General features: G+C 40.5%; 1 protein-coding gene across 1 annotated transcript in view; it reads right to left on the reverse strand.

Annotated features, from left to right (window-relative positions):
• The window catches only part of NALCN (sodium leak channel, non-selective), a 2,843,734-nt gene that overhangs the window by 105,500 nt on the left and 2,721,096 nt on the right, over positions 1–17,138 (reverse strand). The window contains exons 34-35 of the mRNA XM_085622267.1: positions 16,067–16,173; positions 15,085–15,159 (exon numbers count right to left, since the gene is read on the reverse strand). Coding sequence (XP_085478393.1) covers positions 15,085–15,159; positions 16,067–16,173 — 182 coding nt within the window. The remainder of the gene's footprint in view (positions 1–15,084; positions 15,160–16,066; positions 16,174–17,138) is intronic.

Below are 17,138 nucleotides of genomic sequence, written 5' to 3' on the forward strand. Positions count from 1 at the left end.
GGTGAGTCCGGGAGCAATATTGACCCCTATTTACCACTTCTAATAATTAACCACTGAATAGCATAACAAACAATTGTGCCCTTGAAATCGTTGCGACGGAAAACAAGTTCCTTCAGAACTTGGCTGCCCTACCTATGAGTTCACCTCTTCTTCCTCTCAGGCTTGACCTGGGACTAAAATCAGTAAAGGAGGAATTAGGCTTAAAACCTTTAACCTTCTGGAGGCGACTCAGGGTAACCCCCGAACTCTCCAGTTACCGGCGCGAATTTACGGAACTATTTCAACATCAAATTGTACGGAAAATTCCATGGCTAAAATATATAAAGGATGAATTTGAGAGGCTGGGTTTTTCGGCTCTGTGGACAAACCCGGAAGAGGCCTGTAGAAGTATATCTCGCAAAGACTTGGTCACAACGTATTATGATTGTAATTTGTCTGCTTCCCTATCGAGTGATAAAATGGAGATAATGTCTAGTACATTTCTAACAGTGAAGGACTATTATAAGTTGGAGACAGTCCTGGACGATATTTACCCCATTGGCCTTAGGAAATTATTTCTCCAATGGAGATATAATGCTCTACCAATTAGAGCCCTTACCAGTAGATGGCACCCACCTACCACCAAAAACTGCCCAGCCTGTACTGAGGAGCTGGAGAATGACATTCATGTTATGTTTTTTTGTCCTTCCTATATGAAATCTAGGAAAAAGTGGATCATTCCCATTTGCAGAAATTGGGGGTTTAGGCATCATTTGCACGCCTATCGACTATTGAAATCCGATTTATCCCCTCTAACCGTTATTGCTGTTAGCAAATATTTAGCTGCTGTGTGGAATATTAGAAGAACTTTTGTGACAAAATGAGACTTTGTTCAGCATACATGAATTTTCCATTGATGAGCAAGATCACCTCTTGATGTATTTTATTGTTAATGAGGAGCTTTCTTTTTTAGAAGATGTATTTAGCTCAGTTTTTTAGAATGTTATATTCCAGTGTGTAAAGACCTGGTGTTAATTGTATTGTGATCTCTTTTATGACTTTATAAGGTCAAAATAAAGATAATGAAATGAAAATAACAAATAAATGGATGAATAAAGAAACACATAAAAAATAAATATGTAAATATAAGTACATGAAAACAAATCAACATCAATTAGAAATCTATTAATAATATTCATTGATTGTGATTTTTCTTATATATTATCTTTTCCATTGTTTGCTTCAATTTTTCCTTTAATAAACTTTAAACTGAATAAAAAAAAATAATATTCATTGATTGTGATTTTTCTTATATATTATCTTTTCCATTGTTTGCTTCAATTTTTCCTTTAATAAACTTTAAACTGAAAAAAAAAGAAATCTAACATGTTGGGAGCTACTTTGAAAACAATACAGTGACATCAGTCTATAAACAGCCTATCTTGTAAAGCTGGGCAAATCCTGAGGAGAGGCAAAGGCAATGGTTGTACAATGGGAGGGGAGACTCCTCCTACATCTACCTCTGTCATGATGTAACACCTGTGGTAGTGGGAGGAGGGATTGACAAGTCTCTGCTTGTCCATCTGCTTCTATCAGATTGCAGGAGAAAAGTAGCTCATAAAGCTGGTTTTGAGGCAAATCTAGGAGGTTTTGCCTTCTCTCTTTCCATGGTTTCTGCTGTCAGTGATGGACAGCTGCAAACATGACCAAGGCTGCCAGCTAGCCACTCTTTCATACTTTGCACCTATTGGTAGTTGAGAGCAAGGTGTGCTCTGATTTACCACTGCCTATAAGCTTGTTGCAAAAGTGAGTACAAACTGGTTGCAGTGAAATGACCAAGCTGAAAAGCTGTAAATGCTGAAATTATTTTGTAAATTCCAAGTTCACACACTCAAAAGCCTTTTGCATTTGTAAATATAACATGCACACATTGCGAATACATTAATTCTTTGCATAAGGGCTTTAAAACGTTTTTAATTCATTCTCTATGGAGTACAATATTTTTTTCCTTGGAGAAGCAACTATGTTAAAACCCACAGACTCACACGTTTCTGGGTATTCACCTACCTTTAAAGGCATCATTGCCCTGAAATGCTGCCACCTCCACCGTATGTGGATTTACTCAATATGCAAAATTACACTAGAAAGTTGTCAAGTCATTTTATGCAACAGTAAATCACTTTGAAGGAGTTAATTCACGTTTTGTGGACAGAAAAAATGAATTTATACTCATAAAAGGAGCCATTTATAAAGTTTAGTTCAGCCTAAGTGCACAGATGGATGTGAGAATTGGGCGCACAATTGAGAACTAAACTGGAAAAATGTCCCATTTACTTACTAGTAATCCTCATTACTGTGAGTCTCGCCTTCCTTGCCAAAGTCCTAAAATGTGAGTCGAGTCCTCGCTCTGGAGACAAGCAAGACACTTGCAGATTTGACTGCCTTGTTTTTAGGGGCATATTTACACCCGCACAGAGTTAGGCAGCTAGAGAAAAGTCCTCTGGCTCTGCCATTCACCTACAATTCTATTTTGATAACTGAGGCGAAAGCGGTGCCGCTTCAGCTGCCTACTGTCGAGTGACTGGGCAGCTGATTGATCCAGAGAAGGTATTTCTGTGAAAGTCACAAACGTTGATGGACTTCAGAGTGGTATAAATTACCTCTGAGAATATAATGGATGCTAGGTTTGCCTGTACTGAAGAGGTAGCTATGACAGCTGTATATTTGAAAATTAATTGTTGTGATTGTGGTGTTTTTTATGGATTGTATTATTGTGCAAATGTGTTGTTTTTTGTTGTACTTTTATGGATTTTATGAAATCCGAATAAAGGTCTTTTGAATTGAATTGAATTGAAGAGGTAGCTAAACTTTAGGGTTAGATTTTCGTTGCTTATGTTTGGTGGTCAAACCCCAGCACCAGTGATGAACATTGGTGGATTTTCCACAGAAATATACCGGCACTAAAGTTGTTTCTCCCATGGCCGATAGAGTACCCTAGTAGAGAAACATCTGTGCCTTGTCAAAGAACTCTATATCTGGCAGGTTTTCCTTTGCATTCTCGGTGAAGGAAGGAGATCCACCACAATGGCAGACAAATGTTCCACCATCAACATCTTAATTGTGGCTCTAGTTCCTTTTCAGAACTTTCTCATTTTCCTATTGAAAGATTACAAGCAAAAACAAAAGAAAAATAAATATTTCTTCTATCCTTCAACCAACGCCTTCTCCTGAAACTTCCCAACTTGACCCTCACGTCTCGCTCAATCAAATGTCATTTTATTCCGTTCTCTGTTTAAAGTAATCTACCAACTCAATCAATGTTTTATTTCAGATAATTTAAATACAGAAAACACAAACAAAAGTTTCACGTTTATTATAAGAAAATGTACTCAGACCTCTACAGAGGTCTTCAATATAATACATTAGCAACACGGAAGAAAATCATAAAATAAAAACATATGACCACCATCTCATAGATAAAAATACAATTCAAATTACAATTCATCAGAAAATATGGAAAATTAAGAATTTTTGACTATCTTTAAAAATCCCTTAAAACATTTAATATCTTATAACAAATGTGTGTGGGTGAAGGGTTTGCCACACGTTGTATTGATTTTTGATGAGTTGTGATATAAAACTGCGCTACTAAGGGCAACAAAAAACACTTTCTAGTGTCCACTAAAAATGGCATAGATGAAATACATGAAACTAATTTTGAGGTCCTAATGTACATGAATTACATATTTCATAGTTGTTTTCCTGGCCTCTCCACTTTGCTTTTAAGGTATTAAGTAGAAGACTGCCAGTATGTCAGAGCAAAAGTGCACGCTTGACATTATGAGGCATCTAGAAAAAAAGTTAGGGTGGTGCATGCTCAAAGTTATTCATGGCCATAAAACTAGTATATAATTAAACATTTTCAACATGGAATATATCATGTGAAAGGCATAATTTATTTATAGGACATTTCAGAAAGTGGGCAGCTGACCAGGAGACCAAACTCTCAAAAGATCCCTACAACACTTAAAACACGCCAGTGCAAAATTAAAATTCCCAACAAACGTCAATTTCTCCCCATACCAGAGTCTAAGTTTGATAAAAGAAAGGACCGCAGGGACTTATCAGGAGTATTAAGGAGAGTATAGCCCCAGCGTATTACGTTTCCCAATGCTTGAATTGAAGCACTAGATAAACCATGCTCTAATCTAAGTTCTTGGACTAGGACTGTAGAGCTCAGACTCCATAATTTGCGTAGAATCTTGCCTGGTACAGATCTAGGAAAGACCAGCTCGAAATTGGGATGTGTTCCAATTCATAATGCACAAATAAGAGAAGTAGGAATCTTTAATTCATAACTATGTAATAAATTATTCAAATATCCTTTTTCCATATAATTATAATAATTATGTGCTGCTGGAGAGTGGGCCAAAGCTTTTTTTCCCTACATTACTCACGTGCATTTTATGGGAAAGATTACTAGTAAAAATTGTATCCAAATAAACATAACTAGCTGTATCTATTTTATTCTGTCCAATATATCAAGTCAAATAACTCTTTTTTTTTGCCCTGGAAGGATACCGCCTTCGTTTTTGCAGTATTTCTTTAAAACAAATATTTGTTTGCATATAACTTTAGCTCCTGCAAATTCCATTCCAAACCTAGAGGGGTCAAATCAAACAAAATGATGTTGTTTACATACATAAGATCTGTACAGGAGATAAATTCACATCTAGGAGAAAAATTGCACACCTTCAAAAATTGCTGAGGAGAGTCGAACATGTACATTGAGAATATCAAAAAGTCTAGCAAGCAACCTTGTTATAGCCCATTGCATGTTGGTATAGCTGGAGACAAACCTTTTGCACCCCCAATAGAACTTTACTCCAAGTCGACCAATAAAGTGCAATAACTAATTTTAGCAAATTAGAGAGTGTACCCAACAATGATAATTTGGACCCTAATGTAGGTGAATCTACTAAATCAAACACCATTGAGAAGCCAATAAATGCAGTACATACCACTTGACGTCGATTTATAACATATATGTCCAACACAGATTGTAGCACCGCAATATATTCTGTTACAGAATGGATTGCCATAAAACCTGATTTCTCCATCGAGATAATCTTTCTCTCATCCACCCACTGTTCCAGATGTTTGAATATTCCACGTGCAAAAATCTCCCCTTCAGGGCCAAGGAGGTCAATTTCCTTGAAGCTCCCTGGATAACGTTTATTTATTTTTTGGATAATGGAACAATAATACTACCTTTCCAACATTTTGGGAATTTCCCTAGTAGCATAATACCACTCAGATAGAGGCCTCAATGTTTTAGCACGCCGATTGGGATCTCATCGGGACCCATGACAGCAGATAGCCTTTCCTTTCTTATATAGCCTGTAATTTGCTCTGACTTAGGAAGAACAATCTTTGAGATAGACATCAAATTAATCTTAACTGTGCCAAAGGCTGGGTTCACCTTATATAGATTTGAAATATAATACATCCAAAGATTTGCAGGGATATGGTTTATGGGAGATTTCACTTTTGCCGCCAAAAAATCCAGAGGCATTTTCTTGAGCAGCGTGAGAGAGCTGATATAAATTCATATCCCAGTGTATTTTCCTCCGTTCAGCTCGTATCCTATTTTGTTTCTTTTAAAACCATCTGATTACCTGTAAACTAAATGTTGAACATGTAAGTAATTGTTTGTGAGTCAATTTATTTGATTCCTTTGACAGCTGGACCTTCTCCACGTCCTTGTGATAGTTTAAAAGCAGGAATCCTGTTTTGTCTAACTTTCATATGTTGCCCGGAAGCAGAAAACATTAAATCAAATGAGAGGACGGGGTCATTTTAAGAAAGATCATATAAGGAAATAAAGTTAGACGAAATTAACTCCAGTGGCGCCTCCCGTTTTTTGCATGAATATCAATTACACCATCTCCAATTTCCAACGACCAATCAGTGATATTTTCAATAGGAAGAACAATTACGGTCTGCAGGCAGACATAAGCACTATGGATCACTGTTAGACCTGGCATTGTTGGGCATGGTTTAGCCCCTAACCTTTTGCCTTCAGCCCTACTGTTTCTGCTGACTTCGTTTTGGCTGGCCTTAGGACTCTGCACACTTAACCACTGCTAACCAGCACTAAAGGGCTTATGCCCACTCCTTAAAACACTGTTACATTGGCTTAATTTACTTGTAAGTCCCTAGTAAAGTGGCACTACATGTGCCCAGGGCCTGTAAATTAACTGCTACTAGTGGGACTGCAGCACTTATTGTGACACACACTTAAGTAGCTCTTCAAACATGTCTCAGGCCTGCCATTGAACAGCCTGTGTGTGCAGTTTAAACTGCCATTTCGACCTGGCAAAATAAACATTTTACCAGGCCCAAACCTTCCTTTTTAATACATATAAGTCACTCTGAGGGTAGACCCTGGACAGCCCAGAGGGCAGGGTGCAATGTATTTAAAAAGTTGGACATGTACGTTTAGGTTTTACATGTCATGGTAGTGAAAAACTCATAAATTTGTTTTCCACTACTGCAAGTCCTATCTCTCCCGTATGATAACATTGGAGTTGCCTTATTACATTTTATAAGTGTAATTTCCAAATGGGAAGAGATGACCAGTTCATGTTTGGTGTCTCCGGAATCCTAATTTAAAATCCTAACTTATGGTGAAGTCGGAATTTAAATTACAATTCTGAAAATGCAACTTTTAGAAAGTTGGCATTTTCTTGCCTTAGCCATTTGGTGCCTGCAGCCTGTCACTGGGTCACATGACTGGGTGTGGGTGACAGTTGGGCTTTTTGTATTTCTCCTCGTCAGCCATACACAATGGGAACTTAGGTGTGATTTGATGGGCCATCACTGGCAGAAAGGGAGGGGAGAGCTGGGCACAGCCCTACGTACATTTGAATAGGCTTTGTCATGCCTCCACACAAAGGGCTGCATACCCCCAGTAGTTAGTCTGGACCCAGGACAGGGAAGGCAGGACAACTGTGCACTTAAAAGGCATGCCTCTAGAAGATTCTCCCCACTTAAAAGGCACAACTTTGTATAAAAGAAGAACCTCAGACACTGACTCTTCAGTACACTTCTGGACCTGTGGATACTCTGCCAGGAAAAAAGATGGCTGTGCTGCTACAAGGACCGCTGCTCTGCTGGACTGCTGCTCTGAAAGAAATGCTGTCCTGCTGTGCTGACCTGCTGCCTGTTGCACTCTTGCCTGCGTGAGAAGGACTGGACCTGCATCTCTTGAACCCAACACTCATAGTGGCTCCAAAGACTTGTGGTCTAGCATCCTGATCTGAAGCCTCAGGGACACAAAAGGGTTTCAACAACCATGCATCTGCACCTGGATTCTGCCATTTGTGATACTACCCTGCCAAGTTGTGCCACCCCAGTACTGGACCCTTGGAAGTGGGCTTAAGGTGCTCTGCCAGCTTCTTTAGAACCAGCGGAACCGACACATCTTGGCTGCCGTGCGGTGCAAGCACAAGGAGTACTGATGCATCACCACTGCTGCATGGATTGGAATTGTCGCAAAGACCAGCATCACATCATAGGTGTTTAGAACCATTACATTGCCCCGACTGCGTGACGCATCCTTGCCACAGGCCCTTGCTTCCCTCATAGCCAACAGCCTCAATGACGACGCCGGACGCAAGACTCCGCATCTCAACTTCGCAGCTCCTCAGAACTGACGCATCGCCCCAACTGCCCACCGCATCCTCAATGCCGGAATTCGCATCACAAGCCCCATCTGATGAAATCTCTACAACAATGTTGGCCCTCGTATTGAGCTTCACTGCATCTTGAAACCTCGCGTCAGCTGCTTGAAACATCTCCGACACAGATCAACACAAAGCTCCACAAACCAGGATCTAAGGTACTCTGTTCAGTACTCCTAACTCCATCGCAGTCGGCCTGACCTTGTGACTTTGTGCCTGTCCGGCGTGACCTGATATTCACAGTTGGCACTTGGTGCTTTCTGTCGCTATTCATACTTAATTCTTTGAAACTGAATATCTCTGGTTCTACTGATTGGATTTTGTCATTTTTGTCCTGTTTTATATATTACATGGAGTTTCATTTCTCTAACCTGGTGTGGGATCTTTTTTGTGGTGGTGTCAATGTTTTACTGTTTGATGTTTTGCACAAATACTTTACACATTGCCTCTAAGTTAAGCCTGCCTGTTCTGTGCCAAAGCTACCAGGGCGTTGAACACAGGTTAATTTGGGGTTTGCTTGTGCCGTACCCTGATTAGAACTGGCGTTGGTGCTTGACCAGGGCTCACAACCCAGTCAACCAGTAACCCAAATTCTAACAATCACCTTCACAATCTCCATTTCTAAGACAGTCAAGTATCTGAAAGGTGATTATGACATAATCAATATTCAGTCAACCAGTAGGACCATATCGGGTAGCCTGGCCTGGGATGTCAGCTGCCTTTCTTCCATTTTAAATAATAGCTACTATGGGCTTCAATTCCCCCAGAAGGAAATATCCATGTTTATCTGCCTTGAAATTAGCCAGAAATTGGACCTTTGGGATTTTCCAACTTTCTCTAATTCGGGGATTCTATCATCTTGTATAGCCTTATCGGAAACCTTAACATTAAAATCTCCGGTTATATTGACACATGATGTCTTTTCTCTGTCCATTGTTGAGTTTAAGAACTCAAATATATTTACAAAAATATGATTACCTTGGGAATCTGGAGGGACATAGATATTAAAAAAAGTAAGGACCCACACTTGGACTCCCTATTAAAAGCAAAATAAATCTTCAAACATACAAGATCGTTTTTTATAGCAAATGAGACAGATGGCTACTCTAAATCAAGAATATTGATAGAAGATTTGCAATACCTCCCTTAGCATGAGCACAACTAGTGGGAGAAACAGGGCAGTGGAATGCATAATAGGAGGCTACCTTGAAATACGCAACTGCCCAAGTTTCCTCAAGGCAAATTATTGCGGCCTTATGAGTACTCAAGAACTGCTATTTTCTATTATCTAGCCCAGCCATATTTCAAGATACGACATATACTTTACCAGTAAACTGAATACTGCTCCTGGTCTTGACTCTTAGTCCCATCTAATGCCAGAAGGAGCCAGGACCAAAAAGGATCAGATTCCCATTGCTGAGGTGCTGGGCTTTGCCTCAGACAGATTCCGTGCTCCTGTTTTGTTTGTTCAATATTACATGGGGCGATGTACCTTGACTTCTCTAAACTGTTCCTTTGACTTCCTCTTTGGTCTTCATTACGAGTTTGTTGGATTAGCGTGGGGTATTTACCACATGCAGTAAATACAATTAACCCAGGGCAAGGTATTTACTAAGGGCACTATTACGATGGCGATCGTAACGGAATGCGGGACCGGCCGCAAGGGGTGCGGCGGTCCTGCACCTGACATTAGGATGCCACCACCACCATGGTGGTGGCAAACACTATTCCCAGCATTGTGGCGGGCGGTGCTCACAGCACAACCCACCACAATGCTGGGAATGCACGTCATGCATTTGCATGCATAACGTGACAGGCACCGTGCGGTGCCTGCTACCTTGTGCATGCAAATGTAGGGGGGTACCATAGGTAAAATAAAATGTTCCTTTATAAATATGTCCAAAATACATTTTCCCATTTGATGATGTTTTGTAAAGTTTGCAAAGTTAAACTGAAAAGATTAAGCCATATCAGCTAGGCTTTGAAACAACAGTTCTTTTCCAAATATATTCTTGTTAGGGCTACTCTTAATACATGTTCCATGCTCTAATTTGTTCTCCTTACGTTGCTTTCACCAAATGTAAAATGATTTCCTTCTAGGCTCATGCTGCAAATGGGTGTCCTTCCCCAACCTTCTCAATCTGTTCGCAACCTTGGCATAATTATAGATGATCAACTGTCTATGCGACAACAAGCGGTCAAGGTTGCCTCAACTTGCTTTTTCATTTTGAAATGGCTTTGAAAAATCCTATGGATGCTGCCACCTCCGACACAAAGAACTGTGGTTCAGGCCTTGATCGTGTCCAGACTGGACTACGGTAATGTTTTGTATTTAGGCGCCAGCAAGGAGGTGATTCGTAGGCTGCAAGTGGTCCAAAACTCGGCAGCTAGACTTCTTTGTCAGCTTCCTCAAATGGCATCTATCACAGGGACTCTCCAGGACCTACATTGGCTTAAGATAGAAAACCGGTCCAAATTCAAAGCCCTTTGCTACATGCACAGGATTAACGCCGGTACAGCTCTTTGTTACCTTAGTACCTTAGTTTACCCTTACATTCCTACTCGCTTTCTTAGATCAGCCAAACAGGCAAAGTTTATTGTTCCTAGGATTAAACTCATTAGAATGGGTGGACGGTCCTTTGCTTAATTGGCGCCGCCTTTATGGAATTCTCTTCCACTCCCACTTCGTTATGAACATAATTATGCTAAATTCCGTAAAAGTCTCAAAACGTGGTTATTCAACCTCTGAGCTCTGATTTTCCGTTCTTTCTTCTTTCTTTTTTCCCTGCATGGGTCCGTAGGTGCCGAGAAACCTCCTCGTAGCTGTTGCGCCATATAAATGTAATTTAATTTAATAATAATAATGCTTCAACTACCCGTCACTCCTGAATATATTCATGACCCATCAGTTCTTCAACTGTAAAATTACAATTACATTTCAAGGCAGTTCAGAGTAGGCAGGAAAATACTAATCACCATGGAAGTTTGTTAGGATCCAAACTGATATTTACAGTTCATTTTATTTAGCTATTTCATTCTGCACAGAAGTATTTGGATTATTATAACAGGAGCCTTACTCATGAGCTGCCCAATATTGCAAACCTTTACCTCGATACTATCAATGTTTCGACTCCATTTTGAGGTTCTCACGATATATCTCCTCACGTGATTGTGATGCGATTTGTTGCAAAGGCACCACCATGTGCTTCGCATGTAATTTTTTGTTGCATTATTGGGTAGAGTTTATTGCACTATTGGATAAAGCCTTCTGTGTTAAGGACTCAGTCATGGACGCTGCCCTTTTATGTTTTTGGTATGGCCACGATATTTATGCCATCCTTTGTGATGCATTTTCATAGCCATGCTTCTCACACTGACACACATACTTTTCTTTGTTTCTTTATTTTTGTACTATCATGCTGTGTATTTTTAATATCTTTGATGAATACATTGTGAAATGGAATTTGTATAGATATTGTGGTCTGAACTGGATTACCCGGTCTCTGTTTTTCTATAATAAAATTTGGAGCGACAGTTTCATTACAAATGGCATTTCAAAGCAAAAAGCAAATATTTCACCACATTTGAAATTAATGTAGAATGTGGCCACACTTGTGTGAACTTATGCTTTTTTCGGCAATGCCAACACACAAGAAAGAAATGGACTAATTCCACAGATTATGCATCCAGGAGGAAATGTCCTCACTGGACTACAAATGGGAAACTAGTTCTAGGTTTTAAAGCATGCTCGGCTGGTCAATTGCTTGATCAAAACAAGCATTGGCAAAGGCAATAGTTCTTGCCTATCCTAGAGCTAGCGGCTTTGCCAATGTGTTTTATCCATTTCGTACAGCAGGGTAGAGTGGCATAGCATGGCATGGAGTGGCATAGAGTAGAGTGGTGTGGAGTGAAGTAGAGCAGCATAGAGTAGAGTGTCACTGAGTGGTGTACAGCAGAATGGCATAGTGGCGTAGAGTGGCGTAGAGTGCAGGGGCATAGAGTAGGGTATTGTAGAGTGGCGTCAAGAGGTGTAGAGAGACGTATAGGGAAGTGATGCATAGAAGAGTGGAATGGCTTAAAGTGGAGTGGAGTAACATAGCATAGAGTAGAATGGAGCACCGTAGAGTAGAGGGGCATAGAGTAGAGTGGTATAATGTGGTGTGGAGTTATGTGGTGTGCACAGAGTGGAGTGGCATGGAGTAGACGTTGTAGAGTTGCGTGAATGTTTGTAGAGTGGCATTTAGTGGAGTGGTATAGAGCAGAGTGGGGTACAGTAGAGTGGAGTGGCGCACAATAGAATGGAGTAGCATAGAGGTGGTGTGGCATAGAGTGGCGTAGAAGGGCATGGAGTTGAATGGCATAGAGTGGAGTGCCACAAAGTGGACTGGGTTGGAGTAGCGGAGAGTGGCATGGAGTAGGGTGGCACAGAGAAGAATGCTGTGGAGTGGAGTAGAGTGGAGTAGCATAGAGTAGCGTGACATAGAGTACAGAAGGTGAAGTAGTGGCATACAGTACAGTGGCATGGAGCGGCAAAGAGTGGTGTAAAGCAGCGTACAGTAAAATGGAGTGGCATGGAGTAGCATAGTATAGTGGAACAGAGCAGAGTGGCATAGAGTGAAGTGCCTTAGAGTAGAGTGGTGAAGAGTGGAGTACAGTGAAGTGGCATAGATTGGAGTGGGATAGAATGGCTTAGAGGGGAGTGGGATTGCGTGGAGTGGCATAGAGTGGAATGCCAAAGAAAGGAGTGATGTAGAGAGGAGTGGCGTGGAGCGGTGTAGAGTAGAGTGCAGTGGCATAGAATAGCATAGAGTAGAGTGGCATAAAGTAGCATGGACTGACATAGAGTGGCGTAGACTAGAGTAATGTGGAATGGAGTGAGATAGAGAAAAGTACTGCAGAGTAGAGTGCTGTTGAGTGAAGTGGCTTAGAGTAGAATGGCATTGAATGGACTAGTGCACAGTTGTGTAGATTCTAGTTGAGTAGAGTGGCGTACAGTGGTGCCAAGTGGAGTGGTGTGGGGTGATGTACAGTACAGTGGAGTAGAATTAAGTGGCATAGAGTGTAGTGGTGTAGAGTAAGAATTTGTCGTGAACATAAAAGGAAGGTATACTAAGAAAAGATAAATGGGCAATGTGAAAATAAATGACAAACTTCAGCATGTGGCCGACTGTAGAAGGAAAAAGTGCATTCGCAATGACTGTTTAAAGAATCTGGCATGTACATAAAAGGAAGTTATACTAATTTACAAAAATCAAATGTAAAGAGCACAAACATGAAGGCATATGCTGCCTTTGGTTGCATACAAAACAATTTGAATATTAAGAAATGCTCAGGCATAAAGACGTAAATGGTTATTGCTGCAAAAAACACTAAAACTCAGGACGTGGGAGACGTGCACTCGCAAGAACTGTTTAAGGCTAAAGAAAAAAGGAGCTCCCACAAGAGAAGCAGGGTAAGGACACAAGTACTTTGGCCATGCTCCATGGAAGGGTTTAGCAGATGAAATGGAAGTCAAGCTGTCATAAGCTGACCACATACAAAACAGACATGAGAGTGACACTGACACCAACCACTGGTATGCAATGGGTAGGCTGTAAGCTCCCTTATAGTTAAACAAAATGTCTCAAAGAGACAGTACATGTGCTGTCTAGTCGAGACCTACAAAAGGATATAGTGTGTCATTCATTCTAGGTCTGATGCGACAACGAGCTGTCTGCCCGATATCATGTGAATAATGCATACAAAGGGGCTTTGGTTCAGCTGCTTTCAGCCATTTATTGCTTAGAGAGAGCTCCTTTTAGCCATTACTTCCCTGAAGTGTCTTTCACATTTGGTTAGGCACACAAAGCCCTTGAGCAGTTATATATTTTACATGTAGGCTATGCCTTTTACAATAGATGATAAGATGCTGGTTTTATTTTTTAGCTGCTTCTTTCTAGAGGGCAACATGTCGCTGCCTGCACCGCACACCGCAGTGCAGCCAGTTGAGTTGGAACCAACCCGCTGTCATGTAAAATTGCTAGGATGTGATGTCTTTGCAGCAGCTTCCTTAGGTCAACACCTTTTTATTACTGGCTGTAAGTCTGGTGCTTCAAAGTGGCCACATGTTGATGCTAAAATAAAGCACTATACAACTACGTTGAGCAATTTACAGCGATACAGGGTTTAGCATCAGGGGCAGCGTGAATGATATTCGACCAGGTCATTCAGAAAAAACATCCTAGGCATTTTTTGCAGGGAAGAGATTCTATGATAAGAACAAAATACATGATAAAGATGAGTGAAGACAGATAGGGGCATATCAGCAAGGCAAGGCGATAGAATTATCGCCGTTTTGCGGCCGTTTTGCGGCCGTTTTCGGCCGAAAAGCGGCCATAATTTTATCACCTAATTAGCAAGCTCACGCTAACGCGTGAAAACTTGCGTTAGCGTAGGAATTCCTAACGCCCAGCTTTGCATCTCTAATGAGATGCAAAGTGGGCGTTCCTGACCTGACATGACAGGAGAAATGTCGCTAAGTGACATTTCTCCTATCATCAAGCCCCACACTATGAAGCATAGCGGCAAGAAAAGTAGCGATAACCCCTGTTATCGCTACTTTCCTTACACCAGCTTCAGGACTGACTTAGCCATGATATCCTATGGAAGGTGGATATCATGGCTAAGTTTGTGAGTCCCTATCATCAAGCTAACGCCACATTGCGTGAGATTATCGCTGGGTTTCCAGCAATAATCTCACGTTAGGCAGTTAGCGTGATGATTTTTATCGCTTTTGAGATAAGCGTTGCTAATAGCACGCTATCTCAGCGATAAAAATCCACGTTAGCCGGCGATAAATATCCAAGCGCTAAGTGCGCTTAGCGATAATTGTCGCCGGTTGTTGCTGATATGCCCCTTTATCTCATAATTCTCAACCAATTTCTAGTTGACACTGTTGTTTTAAAATTACTAAAAAGGCTCACTTTGTGTGTACTGTATGTTATACATTGCTTCTGCATTGCATTTTCTATTACATGGGCAGATCAGAGTAGAGAAACCATACTTTAAATATAGTAAATATTATAGATGGTATTAGTTTCTTGAGTGCTGCAACAACACATGTTTAAATAAACGTTGGCAAAGTCAAAAGGCTGGGTTTTAATGTATGAACTCTTAAAAATAGCATTTGGGTATGCCTATATGTGCATGTGGTAGTACATTAACGTCGGATGTATCGGTTTTGCCAAGTCTTGTCTATCCTTATATGAACGATTGATAACCATGGTTTGCTCATGAACATACAAAGTTGTATTCAAAATCTTCCAAAACGCTTTACATAACTTATTAGAATTTACAGAATATTATGCCTGAAATACTTTACCTCTAACACAAAAATGAAGGTGAAAACCACTGACATTGTTGCTAACGGGACTGTGACTTTGTCATTAACATCCCACTATAAAAAGACAAAAGCAGGGTTTTAGAGCCAGGCACAATTGTACAAACAGGAAATTAAATTGTCTATTGCACACTTTATGAATTTCAAAATTCAAAACAGGGAAATTTTCCTAGGAAAATTATATGAATGGTTTTGCATGACATGGTATACAATCAAACTCACATGTACTACAGAGTATTAGACTACAGAGTGGTCATTCTCTATCACTATCCTTAACATGGGCCATGGAGTGACACAGCAGTGGCCCATTCTATTGGGCTGAAGTGCCACGCCTCCTCACCATTTGGCCACCATAGAGAGTGTCTGTCAAGCTCAGCAAAGGTCAGCCTGAAGGGCACTCTTTATTTTCAAGTTAGGAAGCCAGGAGCTAGACATGTGTTAGATGCGCAGGATCCTGGCTCCCTGAGCTGACCTTTGCCGGACTGAAGAAGTCACAGCTCCTGTAGGTGTGACCTCTTCATCCTGGCAAAGCACCTCAAGGCCCTCCCACTTGTGACAAGGGGGACTGTCTCTGATTGGCTTCGACCTGGGCGTTTCAATTTCTAAGCCCCGAAGTGCTTAGGGCCGAACCAATGAGGGAAGGCAGCAGTCCCAACCCTCCTGGGATCTCCAAGGCATAGCTGTGCAGGTATAATTTTATTTTAAATGTTTGGTGCATGCGTCAATATTTGGGAGTGAGTGTTGTGAATGGATAAGAGTGTGTGCATGCGTGAATGCATGAATGAGAGTGAGTGTTTCTGTGTGCCTTTGTGCCCCGGCCCAATCACCACCCTCCCTGATAAAGTAAAGGCTGCCACTGGAGTGACACTTAGCGCTTTAGAAATCACTGCTAAATAACTGAATAGAATACAGATTTTGTTTTAAAAAAGATAAGCCAATGCATATTTGCAAAAAAAGAACATACCTTGACAGAGAGCAGGACAGATTGAGCCAGGACAAGCACAGCAATGGTCCGCTTAAAAAATGGATGCTGGGTAATGTCGTACATTCTCGCTCTAAATCCGTCATTATCTGAAAAAAAGATACAAAATGACATGATATGTTTCCTAAGCCCCATTGCCTGTATGATTTTCACTTAAGTATCATTCTAGAACCACTATGAATAAGAAATTATTTTCCATTGAAAATCAATACAAATCATTAACGGGTTTGGTTAGAGTTGCATATTTTTCACTGATGCAAACAGCACCCATAGGAAATACTGTAGCCATATGGTTCCCTTTCGCCTGAGGGAGTTTCTGCACAACATTCGTTGAAAGGAATAAACTGGGACTGTGGGTTTGCCGCATGTGAAAACTGCCCATTTTCTCAATATTTGATCTGATTTCCCAGAACACATTTCTTTAGATGGTTCCTGGGGAGTTCGCTATTGGAAATACTTTGGGTCTAAGGCAAATTTCTCTCAATTAAAGAATTTAAAATTATGCGTAAACACAATTTCCACAAGCTTTTGATATTGCATAGGTCTCAGAATGAGGTGGTAAATCTTACAAATTCTCACTGGAGGAGAGCAATTTAGACTCTATCCCCTGCACGTCATCAACTCGCAATTTGCTTTTATATTTGACCTTATATTTTCTGTGTGTCTTGATAATAGTAACGTGTGTGAACATAAAGGCATTAATGAAATGTCACCACTGAGAAATTGAAGCTTTATAAATGTCGGCAATAATGTTCAGATAAACATGAAAATGTATTCTGTATTCACGTTTCCATTTATACTTTAAGTTACAGTTGCATATATCCTTAAAGTCATGTTTGAAAGTGTAATATTGTATGCTCATATTTACATTAACATTTATTCTTGAGTTACACGTGCACAAGTATAACCACTTATTCCAATTCTTGGAATCTTCTACTGGAGTCTTTACCAGACTGACACCTTCTCAAATTTCCACATTTCCTTTTGACCCTATTCTATGAACTATCTTTAGTTTAAACTTGGAGCCTTGATTAGAGGACTTTAGAACTTATTC

Source organism: Triturus cristatus, chromosome 8 (genome assembly GCF_964204655.1).
Source record: "Triturus cristatus chromosome 8, aTriCri1.1, whole genome shotgun sequence".
Classification (NCBI taxonomy): Eukaryota; Metazoa; Chordata; class Amphibia; order Caudata; family Salamandridae; genus Triturus; species Triturus cristatus.